The 20,747-nt window shown below is 43.0% G+C and overlaps 1 protein-coding gene across 19 annotated transcripts in view; it reads left to right on the forward strand.

Moving 5' to 3' along the window:
* Positions 1-20,747, forward strand: part of ABLIM1 (actin binding LIM protein 1) — a 268,653-nt gene that overhangs the window by 97,216 nt on the left and 150,690 nt on the right. The window contains exon 1 of one of the 19 annotated variants that reach the window (XM_038758706.1): positions 15,133-15,431. The exons of the other annotated variants lie outside the window; for them this stretch is intronic. Coding sequence (XP_038614634.1) covers positions 15,416-15,431 — 16 coding nt within the window. The 5' untranslated portion in view covers positions 15,133-15,415. Of the gene's footprint in view, positions 1-15,132; positions 15,432-20,747 lie in introns of those variants that run through there. 19 annotated transcript variants of the gene reach the window in all.

The following is a 20,747-nucleotide window of genomic DNA, read 5'->3' on the forward strand; positions in this document are numbered from 1 at the left end:
ATGAGAGGAAATAAGAGTAAAAAGCTAAACAGATAAATGGTATGATGGGGGAGAGGGCTGTGTACTAAAATAGGTGGTATGGGAGTGGGGAGATGATGAATTTCATCAGGACAGTGCTTTGGTGTGAAAATAAAGCTGAATAAAACAGTTATATACCATCACACCCCAGAGAAAGCACTCCATCACCTTTCCCCCTCCTACCCCACCTCAATTCTCTCCCTCTACAACCCAGCCCGCATACTTCGCTTCGCTAGTACTAACCATCTCACTGTGTTTCGATCTCACCTGTCTCACCGCTGACCCCTGGCCCACATCCTACCTCTGGCCTGGAATGCCCTCCCTCCTCAAATCTGACAATTACTCTCCCCCTCTTCAAAGCCTTATTGAAAGCACATCTACTCCGAGGCCTTTCCAGACTAAGCCCTGGTTTCCTCATCTCCCATGCCCTTCTGTATCATCTTGACTTGCTCTCTTTGACCTTCCCCGCCCCCTCCCAACCCCAAACCACTTGTATATATCTGTAATTTTATTTATTTGCACTGATGTCTGTCTCTCTTCCCCCCCACCCCAAGACTGTGAGCTTGTTGAGGGCAGGGGTTGTCACTGTTATATTGTACTTTCCCAAGTACTTAGTACAGTGCTCTGCACACAGTAAACACTTAATAAGTATGAATGAATGAACCGAAGATTTTCATTGGAACATAGTTATGTGCATCCATCTAATTCTATTACCCAGTCAGTACACCATCCATTGGTGTGTGGACAGACAAAAAAGAAGCAAATGAAACACAGAAGACCAGAAAGAATTTGGGGAAATTGACAAAATGACAAAGGGGATTTAGTTTCATAGCAAACTCCAGTGCTATCCAAGTTGCTCTCTAGCGAGTGGGAGGCTTGGGCCTACATAGAAGGCATTTGGCTACATCTCCAGCATCATTTGCCTCACCAAGAGCTGTGCTAAGAATGGTAGAGGAAGAATCATCAATAATGAGGTCCAGGAACAGGGTCAGTCCACTGGCGCCCAGGCAATATAAATCCATCCATCAGTGATATTTATGGAGTGCTCTTTGTGTACAGAGCACTGTACTAAGTGCTTGGGCAAGTAATAGAGCTGGTAGACCCAATTCCCACCCACAGGGAGTTTACAGGCTAGAGGGAGAGGCAGACATTAAAATAAATTATACCTGGGGGAAACAATGTATAGGGATATATACATCAATCAGCCAATGATATTGAGTGCTTTGTGCCTGATCACTTAGGAGGGTACAGTACAACAGAGTTGGCAGACACATTTCCTGCCCATAATGAGCTGTGCTGTGGGCCTATTCTCATTTCAGTACTCACTGAAACAAAGCTTTGCTGGGAATGATGTTGAGGAGAAAAGATAATAGAATATCTTAGTATAAATGGGTTCTTGAGATTGTACATATGCAATTAAGGAGTGCAAAATGAACACTTTAAAGTCAGAAAAAAGCCCAGTCTCAAATTGCGTGGGTCAGCAGCTAACCATAGGGAGACACCATTGTTATGCAGACTAACCTCGCATGAGTTAATCAGGATAGGCATTGCTCTTTCTAATTTTTGTTCGAAAGTGTTTGACAAAGCTCTACTCTCTGTAATCACTCTCCCTCCAACCATTCATCTCCAAATTCCTTGAGCAAGTTGTCCACACCTGTTTCCTCTACTTCCTCCTCTCCAATTCTCTTCTTGACACCCCCTCTCCAATCTGTCTTCCATCCCCTTCCCTCACAGAAATTGCTCTCTTTAAGGTTACCAGTGTCCACCTTCTTGACAGATCCAAAGGCCTCTATCCCATCCTAATCTTTCTTGATCTCTTAGCTGCCTCCAACACTGTCAGCCACCCCTTCTATTTTAAACTTCATCTAACCTTGGCTTCACTGACACTGTCCTCTCCTGGCTCTCCTCTTAACTCTCTGGCCATTTACTCTCAGTCTCTTTCACAGGGTCCTCCTTTCCCTACTACCTTCTAACTTTGGGAGTTCCTCAAGGCTCAGTTCTGGTTCCCCTTCTATTGAGGTAAGTGAAGCACAGAAAAATGAAGTGACTTGACCAAGGTCACCCAGAAGACAAATAGCAGAACTGGGATTAGAACCCAGGTCCTTCTGACACCCAGGCCTGTGCTCTGTCCACTACTTCTGAACATTTGCTAATACATTCCTACAGTGTCCATCAGGCTACAATGAAAAATCATCCAAATGAGAGGTGGAAAATGTAGGATGAGTTGGAATCCACCCCTTGTTCCTGTCAGCTGATAAAATATCATTTAGAAGACACCTGAAGTACCCTTTTTTTTAACATCCAGAAATAAGCTCATTAGTCACTAGTAGGATCTGACTGAGGAGGACTATTTTTTTTTTTTTCCAGCCTGCCCGATCTCACCAGCTGCTACTTTCTCTGGCTGGAATATGCAAGAAAATCACAGGGGGTGGTACTTTGTGCTATTTTTTCCCTGTTGGGTCTTAGCTCCTGGTGAAATCACTCTGCCTTTTTTGAGCCTGCTCTTGTCCTGCCAGTTGGGTCTGTGTCAGTGCCTTTGCAGCATTCAGGGGAGAGAGGTCACAGAGAAAATGGTAACTGGTTATCTTCAGAACTAGCTTCTGTGCCACGTGTTCTTTTTTTTTTTTTTTTTTTTTTTTTGGATGGATAAACCCTGGGCCCTAAGCCCTTCTTTCCTGTCAACCTCGCATGTTGGGACTAGACAGGAGCTAGATTGGGGACCTTTCATGGAAAATGCATGTTCTCTCAGGCCCATGACTGGTGCTAGCTGAGAGAAGGCACCCCTGAAAAGACCTGTACTGTCTACATGGTCATGTGCCGTCTTGTTGATTGTTGACATTTATTGAGCACCCACTGCATGCTTGGAGAAGCAGCGTGACTTAGTGGAAAAAGCACAGGCTTGGAAGTCAGAGGTCGTGGGTTCTAATCTTGGCTCTGCCGCTTACTAGCTGCGTGACTTTGGGCAAGTCACTTAACTTCTCTGTGCCTCAGTTACCTCATCTGTAAAATGGGGATTAAGGCTGTGAGCCCCACATGGGACAAGCTCATTATCTTGTATCTACCCTAGCACTAGAGCAGTGCTTGGAACATAGTAAGTGCTTAACAAATACCATCATCATTACTATTATTACTTATCAGTGTCCTCCAAAGTTGCCATCTGTTTGCTTTTGCTGCAGACTGTATAATTTTCAGCTGGCCAGTCCCCTGTTCACTACCAATACAATACCTTACACTTTTATGTCCATTGCACTTTCTGTCTGTAGTTCCTCTCCTTTGTGTCTCCTGCTGATGAATTCTGCAGCTAATTCTTAATAATTTTGGTAGTTAAATGCTTCCTATATGCCAAGCACTGTTCTAAGCACTGGGGTAGATAGAAGTTAATCAGGTTGGACACAGCCCCGTCCCGTGCTCTCACTCTCAATCTCTGCTTTACAGATGAGGTAACTGAGGCCGAGAGGAGTGAAGTGACTTGCCTAAGGTCACACAGCAGACAAGTGGTGGAGCTGGGATTACAACCCAGGTCCTTCTGACTCCCAAGCCCTTGCTCTACCCACTAAGCCACACTGCTCCTCAAGACTTGGTATCTTGAGTTCACATGGACTAGGAGAGAGAACCATCCTAATGTCTCTGGAGCAGTTCAGGGTGTCAGAATCCACAGAGAAATACTGTATAATTTCAGCCAATTCTGGATGAATTAGATGGAATTGGATAAAATGGCAATTTATATGGTATCATATTATCATGCGGTGGGCCAACGTAACATGCAGCATCACATGTTTCCAAAGTATGGATTTTTTAAGTGCCGTCACTGGTCACCTTGACTCCCTCTCTTAAAGCCACTTATGATTGAAGATCTGTATGCTAAGAAATAGTTTTTTTTTCCTCAGTGGAGATTTGGGAAAAGCAATCTTCAAAACACTACTTACTAAGCAAGGAGAGGATTCGGAATTCAAATTTGTGTTTTTATGGCATGGTGTATTTTGAATAAAATGACAAAAGTTTTAATCCAAAAATAGGTACTTTTCTTTCTTTCAAATACCCTGTTTCAGATGACACAGAGGCAGCTTTTTCTAATGGGACAGAATATGGATGAAGGAATCTCTGGGTTAACCAAAGCTAGACTTTTATATGAAAACAAGACTGTTCTTCATCAGTCCTGTTTTCACTGTGATGGGTGGATTTCTCAGCCCTTCATTGTTGAATGAAACAAGACTTGTCAGGCCCTTCCTTTAACAAATAAATGATAGTGAAAGGCAGATAGCCCAAAAGGACATCATCTAAAACTCTTTTTCTTTACTACTGGCATCCTTTAAATATCTAAGCAGAGTAATTCCAAAACTGCTTGAAAATATCTGATGTGAAATGTCTTCAGTGATCAGATAAATATAATTACATAGAAAATATTCTGAACCACAAAAACCCACACCTGTTCCCAGATGTTTTTTTTTTCCTCTTCCACAAAGTGAAGGGAGTACTGCAAGTGTGCAAACCCAAGTGCGAAGATGCCACAGAAGAGAGTGGAAGAAGAGGAAATGAGGGCTTAGTCAGGGACGGCCTATTAGACAACATGTGCCTTCAGTAAGGCTTTGAAGATGGGGAGAATGATTGTCTGTCAGATGTGAAAACTGGAGGAGTTCCAGGCCAGAGGTAAGATGTAGATAAGCGGTCAGAGTAGAGATAGATGATATGGAGGTACAGTGAATACTTTGGTATTGGAGGAGTGACGTGTATGGGCTGAGTTGTAGGAGGAAAGCAGAGTGGTAAAGTAGGTGGGGGCAAGGTGATTCAGTGCTTTAAAGCGGATGATAAGGAGTTTCTGTTTGTGGAGGTGGATGGGCAACTACTAGGGGGTTCTTGAGGCAGGAAGAAACATTGCCTTAACGTTTTTATAGAAAAATGATCTAGGCAGCAGAATAAAATATGGACTGGAGTGGGGAGAGACAAGAGGCTGGGAGGTCAGCAAAGAGGCTTATAGAGAAACAAAGGCAGGATAAGATAAGTGGTAGCAGTTTGATTGGAGAGGAAAGGTCAGATTCTAATGACATTGTGGAGATACAAGCCACAGGATTTGGTGATATTGAATATGTTCATTGAATTAGAGAAATTAGTTGATAATGCAAGGTTATGGGCTTGTGAGGCATATAAGGTGGTGGTGCTCTCAGAGTGCTCTGCTCACAGTAAGCACTCAATAAATACGATTGAATGAATGAAAGCTGGGGAAGGACAGGGTTTGAGTGGATAGATAAGGAGTTCTGTTTTAGGCATTGTCAAGTTTGAGAGGTTGGTGGGACATTTAGGTAGAGATGTCCTGAAGGCAGGAGGAAATGCAAGACTGCAGAGAAGGAGAGAGATCAAGGGTGGAGATGTAGATTTGAGAATCATCCCCATAGAGGTGATATTTGAAGCCATGGGAGTGAATGAGTTCTCCAAGGGAATGCATATAGATGAAAAATAAAAGGGGACTCAGAACGGAGTCTTGAGCGACTCCCATTTTTAGGGGAGAAAGATGGAGAAGGTACTCTAGTACTGAGTCCTTTGTGATCTTTACTGAGTTAAATCATGGCTGTTGCTACGGGCCCACAGGTTTGCAGCTTTAACTGGAAGGTGTTTCAGGAACTTTTGTCTTATCTTTTCTCTATGGGATTCTGGGAATTTCATTCCTTCTTTGTTCTGTGGTCAAGGAGAATGATGTGGAATTCAGTTCATGGCGGTGAGTTCCCAAGCCTGCTTGATTAGTGACTTGTAGAAAGACCTTCCTCTCTCTGGAGGATGGGCTAAACCACCTGCCTTGCCTCCCTCATTTTGCAACCAGCAGGGACCTGCTTGTGTCTGGAAATTCAGTGATTTGTTCCTTAAATGACTGATCCAGCCTGAAGAGTGAAGTTGGGTGAGGAACGTAGCAGTAGATGCACAGAACATGGGTTTTGCCCTGGAGTGGACCATGAAGTCCTTTATCCTGCTGATAGGGATTGAGTGCCAATAATTTGTGAGGAGTCTTTCCCACACAAGACCCTAAATGTGGAAAGTCATTCTAATCACCGGCTGGATTGCAGTGTTTCGTTTCATTTCATTGGGAAAACAAAACTTCTAAAGTAATCAGGGCCAAAGTACGAAGCATTTGGAGGCCTCACAACTGTAATTGGACCCAAAGATGCTGGGCTGTTTTTTTTTTTTTTTTAAACCAGGTTCCATAACTTGGTGACGTGCTGGGAGATTGACTGGGCTGCAGTGGACAGGCAATATTTCTTTAAACTTCTTTACGTTTCTGGGAAATGTCTGGGAAAGAGTTGGGAAAATCATCAGAAACCATTGGCTAATGATGTTGCCTCATTTGGTGCTTATTTTGCACCCAGTCCTTTCCCTCTGCTTGAACATGGAAGTACTATGAGTCCATGATAAGTATCCGTACTTGACAACTGGATTACTATTTGCCTTACTCTTAATTCTAAGCATTCAAACCTGAAGAAATGTGTTTCCATTGCTCCTTAAGGAGAAGCTTGCTTTCCAGTGCAGGGTGAATGGCTTTGGTTAGTACGGTAGGCCAATTCTACAAGGGCACCATGTGTTTAGCTTGAGCTGTTCTCTCAAATCAATCAATCAAGTGTATTTATTGAGCGCTTACTGTGTGCAGAGCACTGTACTAAGCGCTTGATACTAATCACAGTTGAGGTGCTTAAAAAAGCATTAAGTAAATGCCAGGAACCGAGAGAATGAATTTGCTGAACACCAGGGAGTAATGAGAGAAAACACTTCAAAATGTAGAATGAGTAATTCTAGAGAGTAATCTTCTGATGGCAGCTATTACATTGGGAAATAGTCTGACAGTGAAAATAGTGGGAGTTCCATTTCTCAAGTTTTTTGAGATTGTGAACTCCCTGCGAGACAGGGACCATGTCTTATTTCACTGTGAATTCCTTTCCAGTGCATAGCACAGTTCTCTGTACACAGTATGCTCTCAACTGATGCTATTACTGCTACTACTTGGGATGTTTAAAACCAAACTGGTTCAGGTCGGTGACTGGATAACTCTTCCATCCTGTCTTTGCATATTCCTTAGCCCCGCTCTCATGGTTTTTATTAAAGTGTCCCAGGATGAGCTAATCAGGCTGTGTTAGCTGTTCCTCAGCCAGCAAGAACTGGCATCTGACTCCCTGATGTCAACAAGCAAAGCAAGGTTCAATACCTGAAGGTTATTTAAAAGCAGGAGCACTATGGAAGACAGAGCTGGTTTGACATAGAAGGCTAGCAAAATTCAGGTCCATTATCTGGGTAAGAGAAGTCAAAACTCAGTGTTCCAGGACTGTGAACTCTCTGTGGAACATGAGGGTTGCATTGTTAATTTTTAACTGGCTTGCTTGGAGGCCCCTAAGCAGGAGTAGCATAAAATGGGTGAGTCATAGAATAGCATCAGTGTTAGCTGTTCTCTGACTGCCTGTCCTCCAGTGGATGAGCCAGCCACACCCTACAAGGGCTACTGTTGCTCTCAGCTTTCACCAAGATTCATTCAACCCATGATTCTGCATATAAAAGACGGCAGGCTTTGGAGCGTGATGAAGTAACCTCCAGGTAAACCAGGCGGGTGACCAGCCTTGGTAGCATGTCTGCATCTTGGTTAGGATTTTCCATTGAAAGTCATTCATGTGAACTTTAGAAGCTAATTGATAGAAATGATTTGGTTCCTTTTAAATGTTACTGCTAAGAATTTTACTCATGGATCATTACACCAGAATATGGGTATATCAGACAGAGGCTTACTTCTACCCTGGGACCCATTCTAGAGCTACAGGACCTTTGGCAAGGACCCCAGAATTTTTAGGGTAAGCCACGTCAGGCTGACCAGATGGGTCTTCGGCGAGTTGCTGATCTGGTGAGATTGGAGAAGAGGCAGTTCTCAAATTTATGATGCATTTGGTGCCTGAAAACTATGTCTTAAGTTGGTTGAAACCTTAATTGGAACCAGGTTTGTCCCAGATAAAAGCTGGACACGTATTGCTGAGGACAGACCTGTGTGGCTTTTGAGAAGAAAGTAGATCTCTTTGAGCAAAAGTATTGTACAGAAGGAGTGACAAGGAGGAAAAAGAGAAACAGTGTCAGGTGCTGTGAACATTAAGCACAATAAAAGCCAACATTTTGTGGGTCCAATTTGGCTGGGATTGTGGGTCATCATTGACCTTTTCAGTCACACGTGCACTTGTAGGTGAATGGAGAGAAGGAGTGAGGGAGGGGATATATAGAGGGGATCAGTTTCTGACCCAAGATTCTCTATTTTTACCCCAATTACCAGAATTGTGAATTATAGATGTAAGATGTAATTATAGATGTAAGAGTTTTTATGGTGGGTGGGGACAGACATGACAATGATAGATTTTTTTTTTTTAATTAGTGCTGTTTGAAGACAGGGATTTTGTTGGTGGTGGTGCTATTCTTTAAGGACAGAGATCTTTTCTACCAACTTTATTGTTCTCTCCAAGTGCTTAGCTCAGTGCTCTGCATATTAATTACATTACTTATTATTTCTTTTGATTTTTCCCTGGTTTCCCAAGACTCTTCCCACCTTCTGCCTCTCCCCCGCATAAGCCCCAACCCATAGTAATAATAATAATGATAGTGTTGGTACTTGTTAAACGCTTACTATGTGCCAAACACTGTTCTAAGGGGTGATAGAAGGTAATCAAGGTTGTCCCACGAGGGACTCACAGTCTTAATCCCCATTTTACAGATGAGGGAACTGAGGTGCAGAGAAGTGAAGTGACTTGCCCAAAGTCACACAGCTGACAAGTGGCGGAGGCGGGATTAGAACTCAAGGAGCAGCATGGCATGCTGGATAGAGCACGGGCCTAGGAGTCAGAAGGTCATGGGTTCTAATCCCAGCTCCCCACCCCTTTTCCCTCTCCTCCTCCTTCTCCCCTCCCCATCGCCCCCCGACCCTACCCCTTTCCCCTCTCCACAGCACTTCTATATATTTCTACCTATTTATTACTGTGTTTATTTTATTTGTACATATTTACTATATTTTATTAATTGTGTGTATATAGCTATAATGCTATTTATTCTGATAGTATTGACACCTGTCTACTTGTTTTGTTGTCTGTCTCCCCCTTCTAGACTGTGAGCCTGTGTTGGGTAGGGACCATCTCTGTATGTTGCCAATTTGTACTTCCCAAGCACTTAGTACAGTGCTCTGCACACAGTAAGCACCCAATAAATATGATTGAATGAATAAATGACCTCTGACTCCCAAGCCTGGGCTCTTGCTGTATCATTTTCAATGTTGACTTAGAAAATGGGGGAGGCCACAGTGGTTTCTGCTTAGGTGAGGCTTTAGAGAAAATACCTGTTCTTCCTCTCCAAGGATGGGGAGTCAATCCCATGTGGGACAGGAATTGTGTAAGATTGGATCACACTGTACATACCTCAGCACATTGAACAGTGTGTGGCACACAGTGAGTGCTTAGTAAATGCCACTTTTTGTTGTTGTTCTGTTCCATGACCACAGACTAAAACTCTTTTCTCAGCCAAAGCATGCACAGGGGGATTGGGAGAGAGTTTGGCTGACTTAGCACATGCCATCACACCCCTATTGCAAAAAAACAGAAAACAAAAACCCAAGTGCATTGCCCTTCTTGGAACCATTAGGGAAACAGCATGGCCTAATGGATAGAGCACAGGCCAGGGAAGCAGAAGGACCTGGGTTCTAATCCTAGCTCTGCCCCTTGTCTGCTGTGTGACCTTAGGCAAGTCACTTCACTTCTCTGAACCTTAGCTACCTCATCTGTAAAATGGGGGTCAGGACTGTGAGCCTATGTGGGCGAGGGACTGTGTCCAACCTGATTAGCTTGTTACCTAGCCCAGCATTTGGAACAGTACTTGAAACATAGTAAGTGCTTAACAAATGCCATCATTATTATTTTATTATTATTATTAGTGCTCACTCTGGCAGAGGGCCGGATAAGGAGCTCTACTCCTCTTGACAAAGGGTACAAGACCTTTTTCGTAGTGACTTATACTTACACTTGTGTATACAGTCTCTCTGTCAGCAGTGCCATCATTGGACTAACAGACAGTTTGGGTAAAATCCCCCAAACAGGTCAGTTCTAGGATAATCTCACTTAGCCTGAGATTAATCACTTTCTTCTCAAACTTCTGCTAGACCAGGAGGTTTTCTAATTCCTTTGAGTCATTACTCCCATGAAAAGATCAGTGTTATGCTCTCATTTCACGGAAGTATGAGTGACTGGATCTTCCCAAGGACACCCAGCAAATAAGTAGAGCCAGGTTTAACGTATATAAACTCTCAAATCAATTGCCAGCTTTACCTTTCAGTAGGATTTAATGTGAGGCACTAATTGATAGTTGGAGTACTTGATTCTTGCTGTGAATTTTCAGTTTATAGGAATTAGGAAATCACAGCTGCAGAAAAAAGGACATAAAATCATTTTCACTCTAGAGATTTTTTTTAAAGGCAAACCACTATATTATTGCTAAATGATGTAAAATCGATCTATCAGCGGTATTTATTAAGTACCTACAGTACACCAAGCACTGCTGAGTGCTTGGGAAAATACAATAGAGTTTGTAGACATGATTCCTACCCACAAGGGAATGTAAAATCTAGAGAGATTGTAATAAAATGTGGCTGATGCCATCTGTAGCTACATGATTTCTTTATGGTATTTGTTCAACACTTACTCTGTGCTGGGTACTTCCACTAAGAGCTGGGGTAGATCCAAGCTAATCAAGTTGGATACAGTCCATGTCCCACATGGGGCTTACACTCGTAAGCCCCATTTTACAGTGAGGTAACTTAGTCACAGAGAAGTTAAGTGACTTGCCCAAAATCACACAGACAAGTGTGGCAGAGCCAGGATTAGAACCCAGGTCCTCCTTACTCCCAGGTCTGTGCTCTATCTACTTGGCCATGCTGTTTTTATGCCTGGTGTTATTACAAAAAAACATGCAAATATCTTACTCTGTTGACTTCTTTACTGGAAATTGCAGAGTTAAGGGCTTTTGAAAGGTATCAGTTATTTGGTTTGTTATATTCCTATAAGAGAATCTGGATGCAGGTACATGCTAGCAGATGGAAAGGATGGTTTCTTTTGGTTTCTGAAAACAAAATAGTTTCCCATAAATAATGGGGTGGGTGGGTGGGTGTGTGTGTGTGTGTGTGTGTGTGTGTGTGTGTGTGTGTGTGTGTGTGTCACAACAGTTAAACACTGAGCCAGAATTGAAATGAGATTTTGCTGCCTTTAGAAAGGGAAACGAGGAAGCTTACAATATCCAATTTTCATGAGGGGGTTTCATCAATTGCCTCTTAATTAACTTAGCCATTGCTGAAGTGATGTGTACTTGAGTTTATGCCAAATATGGCTCTAAACTAATGAGCTTTCCTATCCAACAAAATGGTGTCTGTCTCCGAATCATATGTGGACAATCCTTCCCTTCATCTTGTCTGTGAATGAAAGAGAGGCAGTGAGTCAGTTCTGGAAAATGAACACACGCAAATCATGCAGTGCTGTGTTTTTGCAGACTTAGCTCACTGGGGTGGAATGAGAATGAGATAAAAGCCTTGGAAATCATTTCTACAATTAATAGTAAAATTCCTCAGACCTTTTTAACCACTTATATTTTCTTTTATCTGGTTTATATTTTTCCCCTTTGGACATTGGGGAGCCCTTGAAGGACAAATAAATGGATAGAAAAATAACCATTCTTTGCAACAAGTTGGCTTCTTTTGGAAGCTTTTTGACAATTTTGTTTCAAGGTAAGGAGATATAAAAACAGATGTTCCACATATTAAAATAATCTCAGTGATACACTCTAAGGGTTATCTAATAAGTGCAAAAAGTGGTAAACTCCTCACCCTCGGCTTCAAGGCTCTCCATCACCTTGCCCCCTCCTACCTCACCTTCCTTCTCTCTTTCTACAGCCCAGCCCGCACCCTCCGCTCCTCTGCCGCTAATCTCCTCATTCTCGCCTGTCCCACCGTCGACCCCCTGCCCACGTCATCCCCCTGGCCTGGAATGACCTCCCTCCCCACATCCACCAAGCTAGCTCTCTTCTTCCCTTCAAGGCCCTACTGAGAGCTCACCTCCTCCAGGAGGCCTTCCCAGACTGAGCCCCCTCCTTCCTCTCTCCCTCCTCCCCCTCTCCATCCCCCCGCCTTACCTCCTTCCCTTCCCCACAACACCTGTATGTATGTATATATGTTTGCACGTATTTATTACTCTATTTTACTTGTACATATTTATTCTATTTATTTTATTTTGTTAATATGTTTGGTTTTGTTCTCTGTTTACCCCTTCTAGACTGTGAGCCCACTGTTGGGTAGGGACCGTCTCTATATGTTGCCAACTTGTACTTCCCAAGCTCTTAGTAAGGTGCTCTGCACACAGTAAGTGCTCAATAAATACGATTGATTGATTGGCTTGGGGGATTTTGTTATTTAGAAACAATGTGGATGACTCATTTACTCTGATAAAGGAATATTCTTCTACCAAAAAAAATCAGTTTTCAAAAAAACAACCTTAAGCTGCAGTGATGAGTGCATGTCTCTCGAGAAAGGGCATCAGTTCTTTTCCTCTTACCATATTTCCCAGAAATATCACTTACTCCTTCCAATTTGTGTCACTAGTCTCTTGGGCTCCCAAGTCTGGTTGTTTCATAACAAATAAGAGTGTAGGGCTCTAAACTCTGGGATGAATATTCTACAGCAGATGTGATGATGCTCTTATAGAAGAGACAGGTGCCTGGTGGAAAAAGCATAGGGCTGCGATTCAGGAGAATCAGGTTCTAATTCACCTTTACCACTAGATTGCTGGCTGGGTGACCCTGGTCAAATCACTTAGCTTCTCTGTGCCTCAATTTCCTCATTTGTAATCAGGGAAGAAAGTATCTGCTTCCCCTACCTCTTAGGTTGTGAGCACTCAGGCAGTGACTGAATCTGATCTGATTACCAACCACTGACTCCAGTGATCAGTACAGGCCTGGGAACACACTGTAAGTACCTAATTAATGGCATAATGCAAATGATGACAAGGGAAGCTTTTCTCAATAGTTTTGGAGTCAATTATGAAGTCTGAAAACCTCTGCGGGAATATTTGGTTCCACATTTCTGTGAAACCTATTTTTACAATTGTGTTAAAGGCCAGTGTTGCCATTCTCATCTCATCTGGCTGACTGATGCCGAGCAAAACCTTACATGTAGCCAAGGAGAGCAATGTCCTACAGAAGTGCTAATCTCGACACAGCTAAAAAGCAAATTGGCATGGTGAACTCAGAGGACCAAAATAATTCCAGGTGCCTGCCATCAGTTTTGCTTGTCAGCAGTAGTCAAAGAAAACAAAAGCCAAAAAAAAAATCAGCGTGTCTAAAAGGGTAAAGACTTTAAAGCACAATTAGTACTTATTGTTCAGGGTACCTCCCTCTCTGGCTTTATAGGTTATTTTCTGTGGTTTACTTGACTAAGACTTATGATTGGAGGGCAGGATAGCCCTTTAGGCTTGCCACTCAACAGATGCTAATTAAATATTGGATGAGGAAAATAGGAGCAGGTTAAACTTGCAACCAGACTGATCTGTGGTGTGGGTGATGTGTTTGTGTGTCATGATGAAGGAGACCCAGGGGTCAGAGAAGGCTTAGTCCTTATTTACAGGCAGAGGCACCTAGACTATTAATAGTGATTCACTGAGTCATAGCAGTGGGAATGTCACGACGGTTTGAGCTTTTACTATTGCACATCAGAAAACCAACCACAGTAACTTAGCCAGAATTGATGTGGGGAAATGAATATTCCCTCAACCTTTCTCTTCCTCCCACCCCCACAAAAAAGCAGAATTACACACACACATACACATACTCACCTCACTCCCTCACACTTCGATAAGTGATTAGGCAGACTGCTATATTTAATTTCTGCTATTCTGGCTCTTCCAGGCCAAACACGCTATGATATTTGCAGTAAATACAATCTAATACTGTCTGTGCATTCTGGTTCTGAAAGACAGATTGGCCATCTGCTCTTCTCTCTGAATGGGGGCCTGCAGTGAGTGTCTTTGCACTCACTGCTTTTTCCCGACCGGCTGATGTGGATAGAAAATGCACAAAGCAGAATTTACGTGGGTTGGAGAATGTGGCAGGAGGTACTGTAGTGTATAGGAGGATGTGGGGAGGAGACAAGGGATCCTATTACTCGGGTACTGAGATGGAAAAACAGCTCAAGGGTGAAACTCTCCTTGATGAAGGTTGAACTCACAGCCGAGGAGTTAGTTATAATCATGGATCCATTCTGGGCTGTGGCAGGCTGGATTTCCAGCCAATTGCATGCAATTTGGTTTCTTTAGAAGAGCTGATTGTGACTATGGAGGCTCACTGTAACAATGCAGGCTGCCTTACTGCTGAGCAGAAAGATGTACCAAGAGGATTAGTTTTACCCTTACTGAATTGACAGCTCTTCATGGCTGAGTCCAGCTCTTCCCCAGCAAAGCAAGAATCATCAGTGCTGCCTTCGTTTCTTCATTTGGGCTATCAGGAGTGAGTTTTGAACCCAGGTGTACATACCATGGTTGTTAGGACTTTTCCAATTTCATCTGGACTGCCTTGAATGTGGCCTGAAATTAGCAGACTCCTGGGTGTCGGTGAAATTTAGAGAGACACACCACATATCCATGGGCCCTTTTTTTCATTATGCGCTGTTGATTTGGAGTATTTTTTTAAATGTGAATGCTAATGAAGCAAACTAGAAAAACTTTACAGCAATATTTGTATAGTATTTCTTTAGTGTTGAAAGCAAATTACTCTGCATTTTTTGCTTCAAAACAACTGTAATTAGAATCAGATAAAGGACTACTTTTTTTTTGTTTCTTTTTCCCCCTGCAATGTAAACAGCTTTCTCAAAGTTCATCCCCGCCTCTCAGCAGTCTCCCAGAGGTCCCCTGGCTGAGACTGTGGCGGGGGTGGTTTTGCTGCCAGTTTAGCTGTGCAGACTCTGGCCGAGGAATGCAAGGTGGTGTCAGTGACCGGAGATTAGGGACAGTGGAATTTCACATTTGCTACCCAGCAGCAGCAGTAGCTGTATCTGGTTGTTTCAGCAGAAGGGGCAGAGTCCACAGGCAGGGAATATGCTGACTTTATAGATAGGGAGGAATTCCCTAGTCGGGCATACAGGCATCTCCAAACAGGGAAAGACGACGACGGGCATCCCAGCTCTTCGGGAGGATTTCCAGGGGAAAGGAGAGGCTCTCGAGAAAGAAGCAGGGTTTTACGTCAGTGACGTTTCCTCCATTTCACATTTGTGGAAATTCAGCCTTTTGTGAAGCATCTTTGCCAGACTGTAGTTCACCTACTTGAGTTTATTCCAGCCCTCTTTCACTACTGCACGTAAAAGGATTTGGTTGCCATGGTGAAGGAAAAAGGTAATTATAAACATCGATCATTGTGCATTTGTGGAATTGTTGAAAGAACACTGAGGGACAAGACTGCCACCTGGGAAATGATCAGGCAGGCATTTGGCAGAAATATTTTTGGTGTCTTAACTGTTTTTCTGGGTTCAGTCCCATTTGCTCTTTATTGTGGTCAGCTTCACTAGATACCTCAAGTCTAAGGGAAGGTTTTGAAGCTGTTGACGTTCAGTAGTGTGCAGGTGAGCTCATTAGTGTGTTTGTTTTAAGGATTAGTGTGGTTTTGGTTTTTGGGGTTTTTTAATTTTATGGGCTGGGACATATGTATAAATGCACTTGTGCTTTTTTGCAATTGAGAGAGATAATTGAGGATGCAAATGGCAGTGGAGCAATATCTCAACCAACAGATTTGGGACTGGATGGAACATGTCCTTGCTGATTTAGAGACCAAAAGCTGTGTTGTTTTAAAGGCTCCAGGTGAGCTGCTTCTCTGCAGCTTGTCATTTTGGCATTAGCCTTAATGACCCTCTCTCTTTCTCTGAATTGCTTCCTGCATTTCAAAGATGATAGCATCAGGTCACGAAAGAAATAAAAATGGTAGTAGCTGCAGGAGTTTTGGGTCTGGCAGGAACATAGGTGTGTGCTGCTTCTTGGGTCTTTTATCCCAGGGTCGGAACTTTGGAGACCCAAGGAGAAGGATTTGCTGAACTGGATCTGTTTTGATTGGAAAGTCTATGCAGTGCCTTCATTCTAATAGATGGATTCAGTAATAGAATAATGAAAACTGGCACAAGATACTGTACCTTCACTTCAAGAATAATAATAAAGGCATTTATTTAGTGATTAACTGTGTGCCTGGCACTGTACTAAGCACTTGGGTGGATACAAGCAGATCATGTTGGACACAGACCCTGTCCCACGTGGGACTCACGGTCTCAATCTCCATTTTACAGATGAGGTAACTAAGGTCCAGAGAAGTAAAGTGACTTGCCCAAGGTCACATAGCAGACAAATGGTGAGCTGGGATTAGAACCCATGACCTTCTGACTCCCGGGCCCATGCTCTATCCACTACGCCATGCTGTTTCTCTACAAGAAGTCTAATGTTGCTGTAGATTAAGTCCTCAGTATTTTTCCTGATCGCAGTTAAACAACAGTATTTGAGTGCTTACTGTGTACAGAGTACTAAAGTACAGAGCACTTGGGAGAGTAGAATACAGTTGGTAGACTTGGTCCCAGTCCTCAGGAATTTACAGTCTAGAGAGGGACACAGGCACTAAAATAAGTTAAAAGTAAGGGGGAAGCAACTGAGTATAGGGATATGTACCCTTTATTCCTATGCTGTAAAATTTGTCTGTACTGCCCTTCAAAAAATGCCATTCAGACCCCAGTTCAGGATTATAAATTAAATGAGTGGGTGTTGTCAATCCAGGGGCTAGAGTAAACCTGTAATCATATTAAAACTATCCATTGTCTATCTCAGTCCTTTCTAGTTTCTTACAGGGTAAATAGGAGCAGCATAGCCTAATGGGTAGAGCACAAGACTGGGAGTCCAAAGGCCGTGGGTCTAATGTTGGATCTGCCACTTGTCTGCTGTGTGACCTAAGGAAAGTCACGTAATTTCTCTGTGTCTATCTCATTTGTGAGCCCCATGTGGGACTTGGACAGTATCCAACCTGATTTTCTTGTAGCTACTCCAGATCTACACATGCTCAGATCAAGGGAGATTTTTGTTGTTGCCTCTCTCCCCAGAAGGATAGGTTTACAGCATCCTTGGGAGGTGATGGGAGAGCCTCTTTTTGGAGGGAGGAAAGGAGGAAAGCTACTCTTGGCAAGATTCTGTTCATTTTTTGCCGAAGCTGGAGGGGTTGGTCTCCACCCACCAGGACACTACATGAATTGCTCCTTTGACATGCTCAGATTATGCCATTCTGGTGCCTGGGAAACTGTGATTTATCAATCTGCTGGTCCAGCACTCAAGGGGCCATTTTTTTAAAAAGCCCCAAATGTTGCTCTAAATTTTACACAATAGTATCCTATTAGCAGTGTTTTTTCACAGATTTACCTGAACTCTGATCATCTTTGCCAGATGAAGCTCCTAAACGTTAGGAAAAAGATCTTGCTCTCGAGCTGCAGCTCTCTAGGTTCCTAATGGTGCTGGTTGATAGGGGTTGATTGAAAGAGTGTTTTATTCCCCTGAGCAGTGCATCTGTTTACTTCCTGTGGCTTACTTTGGAGCCTTCAAGGGTGTCTTGTCCTTGCTGTACATTGTAACAAAGGATAAAAGGCTATGTGAGCTCTCCAGTTCAGCACCGACTTCATGAATGCCTGTTGTCATTCTAAAGTTTAAAGCCCCACTCCACAAGGTAAACAGGCTCTAAATCCCAAAGGTTTCATTGTTCAAGGAAAACTTTGTGCCACCCTTCCTACTCAGGTTGTGAAATAGTTATCGGGAAAGACTCCTTCCTGCTACCAATTTTCAATTTTCCTCTAAAAACCAGAAAGCACAGAGGAAACACTGTACTACAACCTTGGACAAAATAATCTGGTTGGACACAGTCCCTATCCCTCTTGGGAGTAACTGTTCACGGTTTAACCCTTTCCACCTGCAGATTGTGCTTTTTGTGGGTAGGGATGGTCTTCAGTCAATTTTTCCCTTTGTTACAATTGTGGTATTTAAGTGCTTACTATGTACCAGGCACCGTATTAAGCCCTGGGATAGTTACAGGCAAGTTAAGTTGGACACATGGTCCCTATTTTACAGATGAGGTAACTGAGGCACAGAGAAGGAAGTGACTTGCCCAAGTTCACACAGCAGATAAGTGTTGGAACTGGGATTAGAACCTAGATTTTTCTGACTCCCAGGACTGTGCTGGATTCACTAGGCCACATTACTTGTCTTTATCATCATCAGTGCTATTTATTGAGCTTTTACTGTGTGCAGAGCAGAACACTGTGCTAACTTCTTGGGAGAGTACAACAGAGTTGGTAGGCACGTTCCCTGCCTACAACAAGTTTCTAGTACATCACTCTGAGCACTGCAGGTGAAATTAGTAAATGAATTCATTGTGACCAGCTGAAAGTTCATTTTTATATCTAGCCATCTCTTTAGGTTTGAAGATGTTGCTATCAGTGGTGAGATTTCAATCAGGTGGATGGTTAACAGCTTAAAATTGCTTTATAATTGAAAGTGCATCTTGTGCACCTGCAAAGATCATCCTTTGCTGATCTATTACTTTTGCTAGCGGCTATGCCTGATGGCCCATTTGGTGTTATGTCTTTTCTGCAGTTTCCTTAGTGTCAAAGTCTCTCCCTTCTTGGTTGTGAGATATCAGATGGGTCAGGTGACTTCTGTAATTTCCCAGTTGCCCAGAGATAAGGGTGTTGGTTGGTCGATGGAGATTTTGCTTACTGTTGAGTGAAGCAGGAAGGTCCACTAAGATGTCCAAATCTAGATTTGGGTGTTTTTCCTCAGATTCACTGACTGTTTCATAGTCCTAGATTTTGCACCTGAGACAGTCGCTTTGGGAGGGAGGGAGCGAGCGAGGGAGAGGGAGAAAAAGAGAATAACATAATCTATAGCTGCTCTTCTATCCAAACGGCCCCATACTGCTCCAGGTATCATCACATCCCATCTTGACTACTGTACCCACCTCCTCACTGGTGTCTCTGCCTCCAGGCTTCACTCAGCTGCTTGGATCTTTATTCCAAAATGTCATCCTTATGTACACATTCCTCCCGAACTTGTAATAGTTATCCATTCATCTCCACATAAAGCAGAAACTCTTGATCATTGCCTTTCAGGCACTCTGTCAGTTCTCTCCCTCATTACCTATCCATTCTCTTCTCCTACCACACCCCAGCTCACATTCTCTTTTCTTCTCTAGCTCACTTTCGTTCTACCTCATTCTTGACTCTCCTACCTCGTGCCCTTTCTCATCCTTGGGACTCTTTTCTCTTTTGACATCTGCCAGACCTCAACTCTCCCTAACTTCAAAGCCCTTCTGAAATCTCACCTCCTCTAGGAGGAGGAGGCTTTGCCCTTTCTTTTCACGCCCTTTTCACGCCCTCCCAACTGTTATTCAAACAACTTTTCATCTCCTCAGCATTTTTGCCCTCACAAACTCTCATTGCACTTTTGTGCATATTCTGTGCTTTTGTAATTAATCATGTCTTCCTCCTACCTCTAAATCATTTTGTGTTTCTCTCCCATTAGGCTGTCAGGTCCTATGGGCAAGAATAGGGTTTCTTCTATTGTACTCTCCCATGTGCTTAAACTTAGTATATGCTCAGTAAATACTACTCATTTATTTTTATAGTTCCCTGGAGTGGTGAATATTGTTGGAATATTTGATTTGTTGTAGGTAGTTTTTAAAACTCTGAACCACCTTCAGAGGACCTGTCTTTGTGAGGTAGCCATGGTGCTTGTAAGCTTCTCTAGACTGTACACTTGTTGTGAGCAGGGGATATGTCTGTTATATGTTATACTCTCCCAAGTGTTTAGTACAGTGCTCTGCAGACAGTAAACACTCAATAAATACAATTGATTGCCTCAAAGACATTCTCATCTCAGAAAAGTGCCCCTTCTATGTTCACATCAATACTTGTAACTGAGGCTCCTTGTTTGTTAAAGCTTTATTCTCCAGGAGCTTGATTTAGTAATAGTGATAGCAACAATAATAATAGCGGTGTATAAGTGCTCACTGTGTGCCAAGCACTGTACTAAGCATTGGGGTGATACATGATAATTAGGTCCCACATGCATTTCACAGTCTAAGTAGAGGCATTGAATTGTGGGCAGGGAACATGTCTACCAACTCTGTTATATTGTAATAATAATAATGATGCTATTTGTTAAACACTATGTGCCAAGCATTATTCTAAGCACCAGAGTAGATATACAGTAGTCAGGTTGTCCACCGTGGGGCTCACAGTCTCAATCCCCATTTTACAGATGAGGTAACTGAAGCACAGAGTAGTTAGGTAACTTGCCCAAAGTCACACAGCTGACAAATGCCAGAGCTAGGATTAGAACCCACAACCTCTGACTCTCCTTTGCCAACTGCTTAGCTCAGTGCTTTTCACCTAGTAAGCATTCAATAAATGGGGTTGGCTGATTAATTGAATCCCCATTTTGCAGATGAGGGAACTGGGGCTGAGAGAAGTGAATAGACTTGCCAAAGTCTCACACAAGTAGTAGAAGTGGGATTTGAACCCAGCTTCTTCGAGTCCCAGGCCCATGCTCTTTCCATTAGACCATGCTGCTTCTCTTGATGGTTTGGGTGCCATTATTCAACAGCTGGAGTTTGGAGGGTATAAGCTGATGTCAGTT

This window comes from Tachyglossus aculeatus, chromosome 16, assembly GCF_015852505.1.
Source record: "Tachyglossus aculeatus isolate mTacAcu1 chromosome 16, mTacAcu1.pri, whole genome shotgun sequence".
NCBI lineage: Eukaryota > Metazoa > Chordata > Mammalia > Monotremata > Tachyglossidae > Tachyglossus > Tachyglossus aculeatus.